Below are 17393 nucleotides of genomic sequence, written 5' to 3' on the forward strand. Positions count from 1 at the left end.
GGAATATTTGTCTGCACAATGCTCGCCACACACACTCTCAGTAATCTGGAGAATCAGCGGGTGCACTGTGGGGAGAAGCAGGCTTATTAAACTGTTGCCATTTGAAACAGTTGGCCCGGGGTGACCTGTCGTACACAACTGCCCTTCAGATGCTGACTAGCACTAGCTGAATGGCACTTTGTGTAGGCCGCTGAATATTACATTTGTGTTGTTGTACGTGTGTTTCTATAGCAGAACATTGTTTATCCTACAAGTTCAGTAATTCCAAGTTTGCTCTCAGGGCTTTGCGACAGACATGCACAGCGTTGCTGGTGTCTGTCCAGTGGTCACATGGGCAGTGATTCAGTGCTACTTCCTGTGGTGGACACATCCCTTCCTTCCCCATTTCCTTCATTAATTGCCAGAAAGATTGTACCAAATTTTCCGCATGGCTCTTCGTTGCCAGGTGCAGAGTGCCTGAGGTCAGTTGTTTTGATGTCTGTCTTACATTTACATTCAGGGGATTTTGCTGACGCTTTGTTCCAAAGCGACTGTCAACCAGTCATTCACACATTTGCACACCGACGGTGGAGTTTACCACGCAGGGCGACAGCCAGCTCATCAGGAGCGGTCAGGGTGTGGCGTCTTGCTCAGGGACTGCTTGACACTCAGCTTGGAGGAGCCGGGTATCGAACTAGCAGCCTTCTGGTTACCAGTCAACCCTCTCTTCCTCCTGAGCTACTGTCGCCACCAGGAGTTTGAGATGAAGGTCTTGAACTCCGGGAGGATTACTCAGGGAGATGGGGTTGGCCATGAGCATCCCTTCACCACCAGCTCATATACTTTAGATGGGATAGGATCTCTTTAATCTCTCTCTGTGTTTGGGCGTTGGTGACCTTAAGTGGACGGGGAAGGGGAGTAGCGTGGAACCAGTCGGCCGGATCAGTTGAGCCCTCAGCAGGGTGTGGCAAGAGGCAGGGCAGAGAGTCTATTTGTGTTCCTATGTTGTGTCGTCCCTTTCAACTCTAGGGTGTGGGCGTGTGCACCAAGGAACACAGCCCGTCGTTGTAAGCTGCAGGCGGCCATCGACGGAACACACTTTTGAAGTTACAAATGGCCGAGGGGTTGGTGATCAGTAACTGATGTTACGTGCTTTCCGTAGAACTGATTCCACTGCTTCACCCACTATGTTACATGATACATACTCAGTCATTTATTTGGGCTTAGTTGCACTGGGCGGAGTTCAGAGATCAGAGCCAACGCCATTCAGGGAAGGGGTGCAGGCAAGAAGCAGTCTTGCCTGGTTGCGTCCACACAGTAGCTCAGGAGGCCGACGGGGTTGGCTGGTAACCGGAAGGTTCACTGACGAGGTGCCCCAGAGCAAGACGCCTCGACCTAACTGCTCTGGGCAGAGAGGTGTGGCATCCCCTTTCTGTATAAGCTATAGAAAGGAATCATGACGGTAACCATTACTCCCGAGGAGACTCGACCACCTTTCCTTTCCTTCCCTGAAGGCAAGATTGAGACTGGGATCAATGTGAGTTGACACATCATGCGATGTGTTCAACTGTTTAGCGGTCTTAAACACTTCAGAGTTTTTTGACGATTCCCATTTGGCGATCAGTTGCAGCAACGGTTAAAAAGGTGCAACACAGTCTGCTGTTTCAGGTGAAACGGATCAGTCCGAACACCTCCTGGGGAACCAGGATCAGAGTTTCCGTTGTCCGGTAACTACCGGTCATTGACCGGAAAAAAATGAGGGGGACCGAAAATTCTAAATCTCAAAATTACCAATGGAAATAATTCTCTGCACAATTGGAATTGTGTTTAAATATGCTACAGTGGTCATTTGTTTAGCCAATTCATGTAAAACAATGAGGGTTTTGATTGACCCGACCCGCGGGCCGGGTCGGGACGATATTTCCCACAGAAATATTATAGGCATTTATTACACGGGTCTTCTCAATGCCGTGGAACTCTCCGTTCACTTGCATGGGTAGTAAGTAGTCCGGTAACTTGAGAACCCCAGCGTCTTCGGTTGCTAAGTGACGTCAACGACTTAGGAAGACTATTTCTCGACTGATCAACACTACGAATGCTGCTAACGAATAAATTGTAAAAATACACGCTATGTGAAGTTATTTTTTCGTTTTGGCAAGTAGCCGTGTAATAAGCGGGATAATGTATAGAACGTCGCCAGTCATTATCGAAAATAAGCCCCTTCAGAGCGAAGCAAGACACCTCCGCTGCGCGTCGGTAGGCTTAAGTAATAAATGTGAACAAAGTTACACATGTATAAAAAAAAAAATTGGGTTGAAATCGGGGTCGGGCTCATAATTACAGTTAATGTGTCGGGCCAGGCCGGGCTCGGACAGAACGTGAACGGGCTCGGGTCGGGCAGGGCTTGATTTTCTGGGCCTGATCTAAAAACGTTAAAATGAAACCTTACAGGTCACATGACCGGCACCAATTTTTTCTAGCGGAAACACTGACAGGGATGTAAGCTAGCATTTTGGCTAACTCCGGCATGCTAGCTTCTTGTACTTTCACACTGATGTTTATTATGCTCCATCCCAATCAATAACTATACCTTGACGGCACCGCTCATAGTTTTGCCAGGTGTGTCTTCATCAGCTCCAGTTAAAATACTATCATCCTAATAACATCTGGTTCCCGATGTCACTGGTAGTACTGCTTCCATGGCGCGATTGCCATATTCAGTGAGCACTTCACATGCCAAGCACCAATCTGGTGCACTGATACAGGTCTTTTGTGGAGTTATAGATATTTCCAGTATGCGTCTTCCATCTACATTTTCCGGTACGCCTGAGCAAGATCAATCTTTGAACATTGCTCTTCACATGGCAGTTATGCAAAGATGCATGGGAATTGCTTAGGACTGATCTCAACAAAACAGTTTGCCATCAGTCTTCTCTACTTGAGCCTGGTGAAACTTAGGCTTGGCAGCATGAAAAATGGTAAATGGACTGCATTTATGTAGCACACAAACCAGTGGCCACTAAAAGCGCTGTACAATATCTCCTAATACTTACCTACTCACATATTCACACATCGACAGAGTTGTCAACCATGCAAGGCGTCAACCAGCTCGTCGGGAGCAATTAGGGTTAGCTGCTTTGCTTTGGGACACCTCGACGCAGGAGGTGAGGTGACTAGGAGGAGCCGGGGATCAAACTAGCAATCTTCCGGTTACCAACCTGCTCTACCTCCTGCAACAAATGCCGCCCCATCCTTGAGTATGATCTGTGCTTTCACTTGTTTTATGTGTCTATTCCGTCTTGGGACACAGGTCTAGCCAGTATCTGCGTTAGCCCCTCGATGCTCTGTAGAGGGGCTTGCCTTTATTGACTGCCAGTTAGGGTCAACGCTCCACAGCCATCCCGGTCAAAATATGGGCACACCTCCATTTGTCAACACACATATTTTTCAAAGACTTTTGCTTTAGCCATAGGAGATATTTTCTCCTCTTTCTTCATTTCCTCCATCAGTGGGATATGAGTCATTTTCACATTTAGGATGGTTTTCACAACGTCTTTGTGAGTATTTACAAAGAGTGGGGTAGATCTGGTATCTAAATCCATTCATAGTGTTACTCCCTCTACCTCTTCCTTCTAGGTTTAACTAATATGATTTAACGGTCCGTCTTTATAGAATGGAGTTTAAGACATGACAACTCTTCTCACTTTCTCCATCACTTATGTCTCTTTCAGTGAAATTATGTACATTTATATCACATATTCCTATTTTCTTTGTTTATAATTTATCATTATTATGCTTAGATTAGAACATTTTCAGAATGTGTCCTTTGATATTACAGCGTCTACTGTCTTTATCTTTGAACCGCCAATCAGCGGAGTCACGTGTCTCTTTCCCACACCGAAAGCATGGCTGCCTGTGATATGTCAAGTCGTCTGGTGAAAAACGTTTTCCCCGAGCAACTCCTCTCATTTTACCTTTCCTTTGTACCTCATTTGCATATGACGCTGATGATTTCCATTTACTGAGCAGTCTCGTTTCAGATCCTTCTTTGTCATAATCCGCGTCTGCGGGTTCTCGCTGTTCAGCCTGCAGATGAGACTGTCACGCAGCGGCATCTGACGACTCCGCGTATTACGGCCCCGCCCACACAGAATGCCCTGCCCACTCTGTTCAGCGATTCTGCAGTCTGCACCTCGATGGGCTTCATTCTCTTGCTCATCTCTTTGTCTTTCACTTCGTTGGCCGAGTATTGAAGCTAGTCTCGCTGCTTGTCTAATCTCTGTCTCGCACAGGCTTTTAAAACGGTCCAATCGTCCTATACATCCAGGTATTGTTACCTAGACCTACTTTGTATTCACTTTATCACCGCAGGCAAATTAACTAAAATCTTCCTCATTCTTCTGCAACAATAAAGAGCGGGTGATATCCACAATACTCGTATCTTACTATTATGTGTATTTGCCTCGGTAACAAAAGCATGCATTATGACAGACACCGAGATAAAGTAGCTTATCTTTACTATTCTGCGCCAAGTTCAATCACACGGGGGGACGCATCAGTGTCGGTAGCAAATATCACTCCATTAATAGGCCTACCCGATATAAAGTAGTATCGATTTTATTCATTTGTATCCCACGTACATAGGGCCTAATACTGACACATTTACATTATATAATAGACCATCTTCCTTGGAATCAGCATATATGTCTATATGTCACATATAGCCTAGTAGAAAATACACTATTTACGAAAATAATATATAGGCCTATATAGCCTATACCTGTTCAGTCAACGTAGGAAGGGCAATTTTTATATTGCATTAATTATCGGCTATTATATTATTATTCTATTCTATTCGTTCAACGTCTCTCCCTCTCTCTCTCTCTCTCTCTCTCTCTCTCTCTCTCTCTCTCTCTCTCTCTCTCTCTCTCTCTCTCTCTCTCTCTCTCTCTCTCTCTCTCTCTCTCTCTCTCTCTCTCTCTCTCTCTCTCTCTCTCTCTATTTAGGCTTATTTATCTAAAAATGTAATTTGTCATTGGTTATGTCGGCTATAGGATATTTGGCTGACTTACATGTTTAGTACACCGATATATTTGAATAAAAAAGAAAAAAGAAAAGAGGGAGAGACAAGCGCCGCTTGGATGATATCCTCGGCGTCACGTGGCGACAAGGATGCCAGTACGGAACATAAACAAACGAAACGACTACAAGAATCCTGTCTACGCTGAGGCATGAATAAATGAACCTAAACCACTCCAAGACATTACGGAGCATACTATGTAGAGCTGCATTCTCCCTACTCGACAAATATCTGGAGAGACGATTATTGGAAACAAATTTATTGCCACGTTGATGTTTTCATTCTACAAATCCTTGATAAATAGCAGGTAAATTAGCGTGTTAGAATTTACGTATCCTACCACAACACAACAACGAATACGTTTTTTCAGAAGTTTCAATTGAGTTATAAATAAACTCAGCGCTCCTCTGCCAACCGCCAAACACATAACCAGCATTCTTGAGTTTCAATTTACTTCCAAGGAGATCATCTCCATTTCACTAACATAGGCCACTATAATTAGAGGTACATCAAACCTTACGAAACCCAAATGTCACTAGGGGCGAACAGGCTAAATTACAGGTTAAAGGTAGGACTGGTCGATATATGCAAACTTTTTCCGAAAAAATGAATGAAATGGTCACACACACACGCACGCGCACGCACGCACACACACACACACACACACACACACACACACACACACACACACACACACACACACACACACACACACACACACACACACACACACACACACACACACACACAGAAATTCTGTCTTGGTGCAAGACTCATCCATGGTGCTCTGCAAGACGCACGTATATGTTATTACCCAGGATGCATTTCAGCGGAATGGAACCAAGAAGTCCCAGTCAGCTGTTCACCTTGGACAGTTGCACAGTTACACACACTCTCTCGTTCTCTCTCTCTTTTGTCTCACACACACACACACACACACACACACACAAACACACACACACACACACACACACACACACACACACACACACACACACACACACACACACACACACATTCTCTCGCTCTCTCTCCTGTCACACACACACATGCACACACACACACACACACACACACATTCTCTCTCTGTCTCCCAGCATTCTTACGCACTTCATTTAGGATTGAGATATATACCGTACATACACACACACACACACACACACACACACACACACACACACACACACACACACACACACACACACACACACACACACACACACACACACAAAAACAGAGCAATCTGAAAATTCATCATCACTTTCAACCTGTGCCACCCGGGGTTATAGTGGGCTCTGTTGAAAGATTAGGGCTGTAAAACGACCCTTATAGCTCCGGGGCAGACCCTCCAAGCGGGCCCACTGTAGACCATTGTCGATCTGGACGTTGTTGTCCTGTTGACAGGTGTCTCTATCACAACACGCGTCGTCTCACACTCTCTGCCCGCCACTCCTCGACCACAATCGTGCGTAATCGTGATCATGATGATTATCGAGCAGGGCCCGCGGTGCGACGTATTAAAAGCTAAGTGCTTCCCGGCTGCTGTGTAACCGGAGCTGGGCCGAGCGACAGCTGGGAGAGACAGACGAAGGCCCCGCAGGATCGGGGGGCTGGAGGGGCCTCGGGGGGGGGGGGGGGGGGGAGATGGGGGGTGCTGGAGAGGCCTTGGGGAGGGTTGGGGGGGGCTCTGCGACGGCCGGAGAGAGCGGGGGGCAAGGCTTGTCGGAAATAACCTCTGCTTTACTCTGGGTCTCGCTACAACTACACGACACGATGGCCGGGCGGCTCTCTGGGATACTCTCTGTCCTGGTCGTGCTCGGGGTGTCGCTTTTACACAGTAAGTTCATTCAAACCCATCTTTACTTTGTTCTAGTCTTTGTATTTTAGTTCTCCGCTAGCTGTGTGGTGTGTCGGGTAAGGGTTAGTGTGTGTCTGGTGGCTAACCACGGGGGATTTGCTGCTTAATGATACCGACTAGATACAAAAAGACACCACACACTTATCTAGCTGCAGGGTAACTGCATAAAAAGTTCAGATTGGGCCTTTTTCCAACACCTAAAGACTGGGCAAGTTCCCACTGGCGACAGGAGCACATTCATTTGATTGGATTTAATCAAAACACGCATGCAGGCGATATACACACACGCACATACTGTACACTTAGCCAGACACTTTCTGGTACACACACACAAACACGCACACATCCTGAAGGTGGTCTTGTGTGTCTCCCAGCAGGGGTGGATGGTAACGAGGAGGTGGAGTTGATCCGAGACCTGTTCAAAAGCTACGTCAAGCATATCCGACCCGTGGAGAAACCAGAGGATAAAGTGCAGGTCATGATTAAACTCACCCTCACCAACCTCATCTCCCTGGTAAGAGCCCCGCTCATGGGCAGAACCTTATCTAAACAAGCCTTCGGGTAAATCATAATCTTTGTTTGTTCATCCAAAATCGATCAAAATCCAAGGGTTGAAAAAGCTGTGCAGGGGTGTATTTACTTCAGGTCAAATAACTCTGGTATTTTATTTAGCAGACGTCATAAGCAAAGCAACTAGAATTAATTCGACTTCAGTTTTATGATGTCAAGTTGATGATGTCAAGTTGATGCACACAAGCATAGGACAGATGGAACGATCAACCCACTGCTCCCTTTTCCCTTTTTAAGTATTTGTCATCATCCACATTATTTTCAATAGATGTTTTCTTCCTCAAAGACCCCAAACTGTGGTTTCGAGTCCACAGAGTGTTGTGTGACTTTGTTTGTTTGCTTTATTTATTTTTTCAGAATGAAAAGGAGGAGACTCTGACGACCAACGTGTGGATTGAGATTGTGCGTCTTCACAAGCGTTCTATTTGCATGGTTGATTGACATGTGTATTTCAGCATTGTTGCGCAGCTGTAAAATAGTGACACTGGGGCGCTCTGTCCCAACGGTGGGATTCTGATTCATGCTTTCTATAAGCGCTTGTTTTGTTTGTTATATTTACATCAGAGGTGACAAACTCTCTCTCTCTCTCTCTCCCTCTCCAATGTCACCTACACAGCAATGGACTGATTATCGCCTCTCCTGGGACCCGACTAAATATTATGGGATAGAAATTATCCGTGTACCCTACCACACAGTGTGGCTCCCCGACATTGTCCTTGAGAACAAGTAAGCCTGCGTGTATGTGGGTGTGGAGGCGTGAATGTGTGAATGTGTACATGGCAGCATGAACGTATGTGTATGTGTATGTGTGTGTGTGTGTGTGTGTGTGTTTGTGTGTGTGTGTGTGTGTGTGTGTGTGTCCGTATGCATGTTTGTGTGGATGCATAGGCGTGTGTGTTTCTTCATTCCTGTTTGTGCGTGTATGTGAGTGCATAGGTGTGTGGGAGTGCGTGCACTCACATCAGTCTGTGAGTTGAGGTCCTTTCATGTCTGCCCTCAATCTCTCCTTCATGAAACTTTCTCTAATAATAATATAATTTCATTTGAATACATTTTACATTTACATTCAGAGCTCGTTCCATCTGTTTTGTGCCAAAACAGAGAAGAGTTGTGACTTTAATCGTAATACTTTGTCTCTCCTATCATTTGCAGCATCGACGGCAAGTTTGACGTGGCGTACTACGCCAACGTGTTGATCGACCACACAGGCTGGATGTACTGGCTGCCCCCGGCCATCTACCGCAGCACCTGCGCAATAGAGATCACCTTCTTCCCCTTTGACTATCAGAACTGCACCCTGGTGTTCAGGTAGGATAGAGGGACAGACTGGATACGAACTCTGTAATTTCACTAGGAGAGCTGCAGGCTGCAGCCTGGTGTTCAGGTACGACAGAGGGACAGATTTGATACGAGCTCTGTCATTCCACTATCAGAACTGCAGCCTGATATTTAGGAACGATAGAGGGACAGACTTGATAGTGCACTTGACTGTATCGAGTGTAGCAATCACTCACTCAATCAATCGCTGAAATCAATAACTGTAGTGACTGAATGGAGTGATCGAATCCAGTGATTTAGAGAATCTTGTAATCGATTGAAACTACTGATTGATTGATTCCAGCGATTGAGGGATTTCAGTGATTAAGTGAAGTCATTGGTTCAGGGAATCCAGTGATCGGGTGAATTCATTGATTGAGTGGATACAATGATGGGGTGGATTCAGTGGTTGTGGGAATTCAGTGAGTGAATTCAGTGAATGGGTGAATCTAGTGGTTGAGTGAATCCAGTGATTAAGCGAATGAGGCCCTGTTTACACGACGAAGCTTATGGGTGAAAACGACACAATATTTTATCAGATGTGCCTTTCGTTCAGACGGCAACGGCGTTTTCAGGGCTTAAAAGCGCAACAAAGTGAAACCACCCTCCAGAGTGGTAATCTTAGAAACGCTCCACCGTTGCGTTTCTGTCTCAAAGGTTAACAAATAACAACGCTAAAGGGTGCTCTGATCTGCTCACGCTGGTTCTCGTCGCGTACGCGTTAGAGATGCGCGGTTGGCGGTTGCAACCGCGGACTCCGCGGTTAAACCGCGGATCGGGCGGGTGACGTGACAAAAAATAATATTTTAATTAAATTCGGGCGGTTGGCGGTTTAACCAACGAAATTCAAAAATATATTCACATTGTTTAATGTCGTTACCTACTTCCAAGCACATTTTGAAATAATCCAATTCTCATCAGGATGATGAAACTGCCTGCGTTATTTTGTTTCGTATAAGTTATATTTTAAAACAGCCAGTCATTGTAGCCTACCACTCGTGGAATATGGAATTTCAAAGAGATTGAGTGATTTGACTCAGAAGTGACATCAGGCATTGGCAGCGCGAGATGTGCAGAACAAGTTAAACTTCTAGCTCAGTAACATCAACACATAAGAAATAAGGTAAGAAAAATAGTCGGAAAACTTTGATTTGCAAGGCAAGCAAGCAAGTGTTGGGCTTGTTACAGTAGCCTATATAGCCTTCAATGCGGTGAAATTTCGGAATTAATAGGCTCGAGTCGGCGTTTCCTTAAAAGGCTATCTTTCATTTTGCAAAAAAAACAACACAGTAGGCTATATTACCATATTAAAATGGTGTACCAAATTGCGTTTTATTACAATGATAAAAAAGTGTAGGCCTACTAGCCTATGGTAAGGTCAGGTTTGCCGATGTGCTTGGCTATTTTAAAGTTTCTCCCTGTGCATCGATCGGAGACAGACGTCACTTCACTGATAATATTCTGGGGATAGGCTACGCCGCTACAACATAGTCAATAGGCTTTCATACTAGGGACTTTATCCTTTAAATATCTTTGCGGCATTGGATCAGTCTCCTTTCAAGAACAGGCAAGAACTTTCTAGCCTCGCGTCAGCAGCGCATATACCTAAAAACAACAGGCGGATGGCGGGCGGGTGCGGTTTTGAAAATTGGTCAAAAAAATTGTTGCGGGCGGATCAAGCGTTTTGTGATGCGGTTGCGGATGGAATAATAGCCCATCCGCGCATCTCTAGTACGCGTATATGTCACATCCATTTGCAGTATAGACAAACAAGCTACCTGGTGTGCATACTCCATTGAATTTCAGACACTTTTGCGTCTACGTACGCAGACAGATTTCCCCCCAAAGACGTCTAAATGCGTAATAAAAAGGGAGAACGCAACGACACTTTTGTGTTTTCTGTCAAGATCGTCTCCGTCTAAATTGAGCCTGAGTGCATCCTATGATTGAGTGAATCCAATGATTGAGTGAATCCAGTGATTGTTATTTGTTACGCTGTTAGAAATAAACATTTGTTCCCCTGCAGGTCCCAAACGTACACGGCCAATGAGCTAGATATGATCCTGGCCGTCGTGGACGAGGAGACTATTGAATGGGTGGACATCGACCCTGAGGCCTTCACAGGTGCACCAATCCAATCCTAAACCAACACAAATAACCACTCATGCACGCAAGCAGGCCCTCTCGCTCACAAACACTCACTCAGACCATGTCTGTGTCTGTATGCGTCTGGCAGTCTGCCACGTTAGCTATTAGTTTCACCTAGGGATCTGGCATCTTTTGTTGGCACTGCCCTCTTGTGTCCTGCCTTTGTGCGATGCCCTCATGAAGGATGAGCCTGTAAGGGATACCAATGAAAGGCTTTGAGATTTACGCCTTTTTTACGACTTCAACATTAGAACAGTGAGCGGGCTGAGAGCTCTTAACGCTGAAGGGATCCAACAGTGCGCCTTAACAGCTGTGCCCGTGTCAGTTCACATGTTTGTGGACGGCTCAAAACAAGGAGACCTTTCCATTACTAATGGGACTGAGGTATGATGATGTCATGCATCATTTACACTGCTGACACTGCTTCCATGGTACTAATACTACTAATAATAATACTAATAAATACTAATGATACTAATAATACTATTAATAATTCTATTAATAATATTAATAGCTAATAATAAATAGGTAAAAGTAGAAGAAGGGCGGGTGGGAGGATGGCTGCTTAGCAAAGGTGGGTTCCCTAGAAGTTGGTCCCGGAGTTACAAACTATGGTCATTAACATGGCACTGAAAGGATCATAGGAACACTGTTGATATTATGAAAAGGAATAACATGAAGAAGGTATTACAATATTTTTCCTACAAATGAAGGGCAGGGCTACGCCCAAAGACCATATTATCACTTTTCTTTAGCTTTTTTTTCCCAATCTGGGATCAATAAAGTATTATCCTATTCTTTATTCGAAGCAATGTAGAGTGCATTTTAGATACATTTCATTACTAATCAACACATCCTAATCCTTAAACACTACCACAATTCTGGCCTCATCGCGCTGACGCTTTTATCCAAAGCGACCTATAACCATTCACACACACACACACACACACACACACACACACACACACACACACACACACACACACACACACACACACACACACACACACACACACACACACACACACACACACACACACACACACACACACACACACCCCCCGACGGCGAAGTCAACCAGGGAGGGCTAGGCTAGGAGGAGACGGGGATCGAACTAGCAACCTCCCGGTTAACAGTCAACCCTCCCTCCCTCCTGAGCTACTGCTGCCCACCGCCGTCCTCCTCACTAACCTCCGCCATATTGTCCCCCGCGCCGCCTTTAGAGAACGGCGAGTGGGCCATCGTGCATCGGCCGGCCAGGAAGCGCATCGACAAGCGCTACAGCCCCGACGACCTGGAGTACCAGGAGATCTACTACAACCTGATCATCAAGAGGAAGCCCCTCTTCTACATCATCAACGTCATCCTGCCCTGCTCGCTCATCTCCTCGCTGGTCGTCCTGGCCTACTTCCTGCCCGCTCAGGGTCAGTCCCTACCAGCAGCAGCAGCAGCCGCAAGTGGTGCAGTCGTTACAGGGCAACACCCGTCTGGGAGATCAAACCGTCGTAATTGGTCTCTCATGGCTTCCCTCAAACATCCGTTCTCAATATAATTGATCGATCAATTCTGCCTAAGAGCATTTAGCATGGGCGCGCCGTCCACGATTTTAACAATAACACAACAACAACAGCACCATGGCCCTTTGATGTTTATGTGTCAACATGGTCCAACCTTTCACAGATTTTCTCACGCGGAAACACAGTTGTTAAACACATGTGTAAATGAGTACTCTCTTATATTAGAAAATAGTCTGTTTGACATTTCCCTTGAAGGTGGCTCCTCTACCATATATATCATAGAAGCTTTAAGAGCTTTATGTTTTTTCAGGAACACTGGTCATGGCACAAGCCGTTGCCGAGCTGTCTAATTTAGTTTTATGCCAGAACGCTGTGATTGTGACGGTAGGACAGTCCCAGAACCCTACACTCATGCAGCAGTCAGCATAGACACAGAAGACTGGATGTATGAGAGTTGCTGTTTTTACCTTTCATCCTGTTCTTGGTCTACACTGTCTGTGCCACTATCACAACGCAGGTGGTTTTGTTGAATAGAGCCACGATGATAGACAAAGCTGTCTGAAAACATGTAGGCCACTCAGGGCCGTCGGACTGGGGGGACAAAGGGGACAGTTGTGGGGGGGCCCAAGGCAGGGGGGGGGCCCATGACCAAAAAAAAAAAAAATTCTTACCTTTTTTTTTTACCCCCCCCTCCCCGCCAACAATTGCTTCCCCCCCCCCCCCCCCCCCCCCCCCCCACCCCCCCCGTCAACAATCGCACAACCCCCCCCCCCCCCCCCCCCCCCCAACAATCTCTCCGGACCCCCCCCCCCCCCCCCCCCCCTCAACAACCTGGCGCAGGGGGTCCATCAGTACCTATAGTATAGGGGCCCAGGATTTGGTGCTACGGCCCTGAGGCCACTAACAATGACCCCCTCCTTGACTCTCTGTCCTGGGCTCTCTACAGCCGGTGGACAGAAGCTGACGGTTTCCATCTCTGTGCTGCTCGCCCAGACTGTCTTCCTCTTCCTCATCCAGCAGAAGGTCCCAGAGACATCGCTGTCCGTTCCTCTCATTGGCAAGTGAGTCAGCGTGTGGGTGTGTGTCTTTGAGCTGGTGGTAGGGTTAGACATGTATAATGTTGCAGATTCAAACTCCTGGGCTATTTAAAACAATTTAATATACTGTAATATAAGGATCTTTAATCCAAATCTTTCTGACTAATCGTCATGAATAAACCAAGCAGGGATACAATTTTTATTCTGAGGTTTTCCCCGGACCAGGGTTTATTCATGCTTGAGGTTCATCGATTAATAGATTTTTATTCTCATTTTTATATGTTTTGAGCTGAGCCAATAGCTGAAAGCTCAACTAGCTACTGCTCTAACCAAGTAGGCAGCACGCCTTAAAGGGACCATGTTTTATCTTCCCTCTTTCCACCCCCTTTCTTAATTGTCTTCCTGGTCCAAATAACCCATGAAGTGTGTGTTGGTGTGAGCGTGTGCTTATAATGGAGCAGTGGAACAGTGATAAACTGTGAGGGAGACAATGGTGCATGTATTAATCCAATCTGCCATCGTTTGGCTTCACACTACACATACTCCACACGCTATGGCTGTTATCTCCTCAAACACCCCCTTCTTAATGTTCTCCCCCTTCAGGTATATTATCTTCGTCATGTGCGTCACCACACTTATCGCGACCAACCAAATCGTGGTGCTCAACTTTTCCCTGCGGAGTCCCAGCACTCACACCATGTCCCAAACCATCAAGCACGTATGTATATCAAACACCACACTACGCCCAAACCATCACTCACGTATGTATATCAAACACCACACTACGCCCAAACCATCAAACACGTATGTATATCAAACACCACACTACGCCCAAACCATCAAACATGTATGTATATCAAACTGATATCAAAACCAACCACACACACGCACGCACACGCGCACGCACACACACACACACACACACACACACACGCCATAAAACACGGATATAGACCAAACACACTCAACGTGAATCACACCACATTGCCCGAAAGGAGAACGATTGTGCTCTGCCAATCAACTGCTCTCTGCGTGTGCTGCGTGTGTTTGTCTTGTTTTGTTCAGGTTTTCCTCGAGCTCGTCCCCCGGTTCCTGGGCATGGCCCCGCTGGTGGACGACGCGGAGGTGCAGGGGGAGGTGAACGGCGTGAGGGAGCGCAGACGCAGCTCCTTCGGCCTGATGCAGCGGGCCGAGGAGTACGTGCTGAAGCAGCCGCGCAGCGAGATGCTGTTCGACAAGCAGAAGGAGAGGCACGGCCTCACGCGCTCCTTCGGTACGAACACTCCCGCTCTGAGGAGCACTGCTGACGCTGGACCTCTGGCAATGCACACATGAATTAAAGTTGATTAATGCGTCACAATTTCAAATGTAAATGTAGCTTTGTAAATGTAGTTTTATTTAATAATTTGATAAGTATGATACCATGTAGGAAAATCCTTTATTTTTTAAGATTTCACTGCTAATATCAACAAATTGCATCAAACCAGTAGCTTGGGCCTCTGTGCTGCTATTAGTACAGACTGATACTACTGTACTAGGGTTCTGTTGGTCACTGTGGTTGATCGGTCCCTCCCCCGTCCAGAGGAACCTATAGATGTCAGCAGCACGGCTAACCTGTACAAAAGCTTGGCCAAAGCTGCGCCGGAGATCAAACAATGCGTGGACGCCTGCAACTTTATCGCTGAGAGCAAAAGACAGCAGAACGACATTGGATCGGTGAGTGACCCTGTGCCCCCCTACCGTCCAACCCGAATCCAGACGAGAAATGTCCGGCTTCCTCAAGCCTTTCTTCTCCTTCTCTGATTCTCCAAACAGGAAATGGAGAGCTGGGTGCTGATCGGCAAGATGGTGGACAAGGTGTGCTTCTGGGTGGCCATACTCCTCTTCAGTCTGGGCACGGTGGCCATCTTCTTCACCGGCCACTTCAACAGTGTGCCAGAGTTTCCGTTTCCTGGACAAACCAAAAAATTTGTACCGGGGGAATCTTAAACAAAACAACCAGGACAGAAGAACATTCAGCACACTTTAAACCATGCAAATGGTGACCTCACCGGTGCCCTCTGTAGAGGCAGCTGGTCTCGATAGCTGGTCGCTCGGCCGTCCATCCAGAGCCCAGCTGAGTCCGTGTACCAAGGTTTGTTTTGATTCATTTTTGTATTCCCTTGTAACCAGTTCTGAGGGTTCAAAGGTCAGGGGTTGCGCATGTGTGTTAGCACCTGGCGTGTCATTGCCAGAGGTGCTCCTTTTGGAAACGAGGTTGCCTGATAAGAGTCATGGGCCTTACAGCAACCTATTGGTACAGTCCATCTCGACAGGGACTGTGGAGTCTGGTAAAAAGAAGTGCTATTTTTCTAAAATTTGTATTCCATTGTATAGTATTACACATTATACACACTATATCTGATGGAGATGTTTGGATGTGTATTAGTTGCCCCATGATCTTCTAGGTCTTCTATGATAACCAGTCAAAAAGGACAACAAGTGGGTGTATAGGGAATAAAGTAGTACAATACTTGATGAAGTAAAAAAGCTTTTTTTTATTGAAAATTTTCAATATGAGATCATCATTTCCTAAAACCGACTAATGTTTCATTGGTCAGTTTTGTGGTTTATTTTGTGTGATGTTATGTTTTAGCAGCATAGAGTTGACTGAGCGAGTACTTGAAATTGAAACAACTTTAAGCAACACATTTATAAAAAACATAATTTATTTTAAGTGAACCTGATGCTTTTGCATGTATACCTTTTGAATAAAACATAATTTAATGTTATGGTTTTGTATTTTGTGTTTTAATTTATATCAGCATGTTAAATTCCTTTAAAAAATACGTTGTTGGCTAAAATTTAATTATATGTAGCAGTGCATGCATTCATTTGCAGAAAGTAAAACAGATATAGATATATATCTAATAATATAGGACTACGTATTCATAACTACTATTCAATCTATAGCGGGCACCTTGCAAACAAACAAACAAACACACTATTCAAATAGTGTGATTTGGGTATTGGTAGGTACGTGACATCCTATTTTCACTGTTTACTTTTGGCTGTAACATTTTGCACATGAACAAGCACGAAGCAGTACCAGGCACAGATCTCAGCTACAGCTTGAATTAGTGAACGAGAGAGGCAGTAAAACATCTTGCCGACAGGAATAGGCCTAACTAAAGCCTCAAGAACAGAAGTCCGAGGCAACTGGGTTGGTATGCTGTGTGTTGACCGTTAAAAATAAAATGCACGGGCAAAAGGTTTGAAGTTTTCTTTAAGGACCCTGACCTGCGGATGACCTATGCCATCGTATATATTGTGCATGTATTTATACACATATGCTCGTAAAAATCTCTTGCAGTGGTACTGCAATGGATGCTTCAGAAATACTGACATCATGTTTGACAATTTTTCAAGTAAATATATTAGTAATAATAATAATAGTAATAATAATTATAATTGTATAATACTTTGTTTGTTTTGCTTCTTATGTTGAATCATGAAGTACAAAACGTATTTTTTATTACTATATTAATGCAACGGATGTATCGATTATTGTACACGTTTACTTTTTGTTGAAAAGGGCTATCTGTTATTTGTAATTGATGGCTCATCCATCTATGTGTCCGGTAGAGGGCCCCATTGACCTTAGAGCAAACTTCCATTTCATATCTGTTTTTTTTTAAGTGGTCTTAAATACGGCTTAGCACTGTTTATTTAAGTTTCTCAAAAATATAAAATCTATTTCATATACATATATTTTACTATTTAACATTAACCAAGTCTCATCCTGGTCTGTCATAAGCAAAAAAAAATTGGTAGGCCCCTACAGCTAATTAACACGCGATATATAATCAATTTGTACAATGGATTTATTTCTCAATTAAACGTCAAAC

The 17393-nt window shown here is 45.2% G+C and overlaps 1 protein-coding gene across 2 annotated transcripts; it reads left to right on the forward strand.

Annotated features, from left to right (window-relative positions):
• Positions 1 to 6738: 6738 nt before the first annotated feature.
• On the forward strand, positions 6739 to 16277 carry chrne (cholinergic receptor, nicotinic, epsilon). 2 transcript variants are annotated; one of them, XM_030362413.1, is made up of 12 exons: positions 6739 to 6896; positions 7292 to 7431; positions 7845 to 7889; positions 8104 to 8213; positions 8640 to 8795; positions 10831 to 10928; positions 12176 to 12376; positions 13416 to 13530; positions 14110 to 14224; positions 14572 to 14779; positions 15089 to 15222; positions 15322 to 16021. In XM_030362413.1, the coding sequence occupies exons 1-12, from the start codon at positions 6833 to 6835 to the stop codon at positions 15493 to 15495; spliced, it is 1560 nt and encodes a 519-aa protein (XP_030218273.1). In that variant the 5' UTR covers positions 6739 to 6832; the 3' UTR covers positions 15496 to 16021. The 2 variants fall into 2 exon arrangements, with proteins under 2 accessions (XP_030218273.1, XP_030218274.1); XM_030362414.1 differs by having other exon boundaries at positions 6747 to 6896; positions 7295 to 7431; positions 15322 to 16277.
• Positions 16278 to 17393: the final 1116 nt, after the last annotated feature.

Source organism: Gadus morhua, chromosome 7 (genome assembly GCF_902167405.1).
Source record: "Gadus morhua chromosome 7, gadMor3.0, whole genome shotgun sequence".
NCBI classification, from domain to species: domain Eukaryota; kingdom Metazoa; phylum Chordata; class Actinopteri; order Gadiformes; family Gadidae; genus Gadus; species Gadus morhua.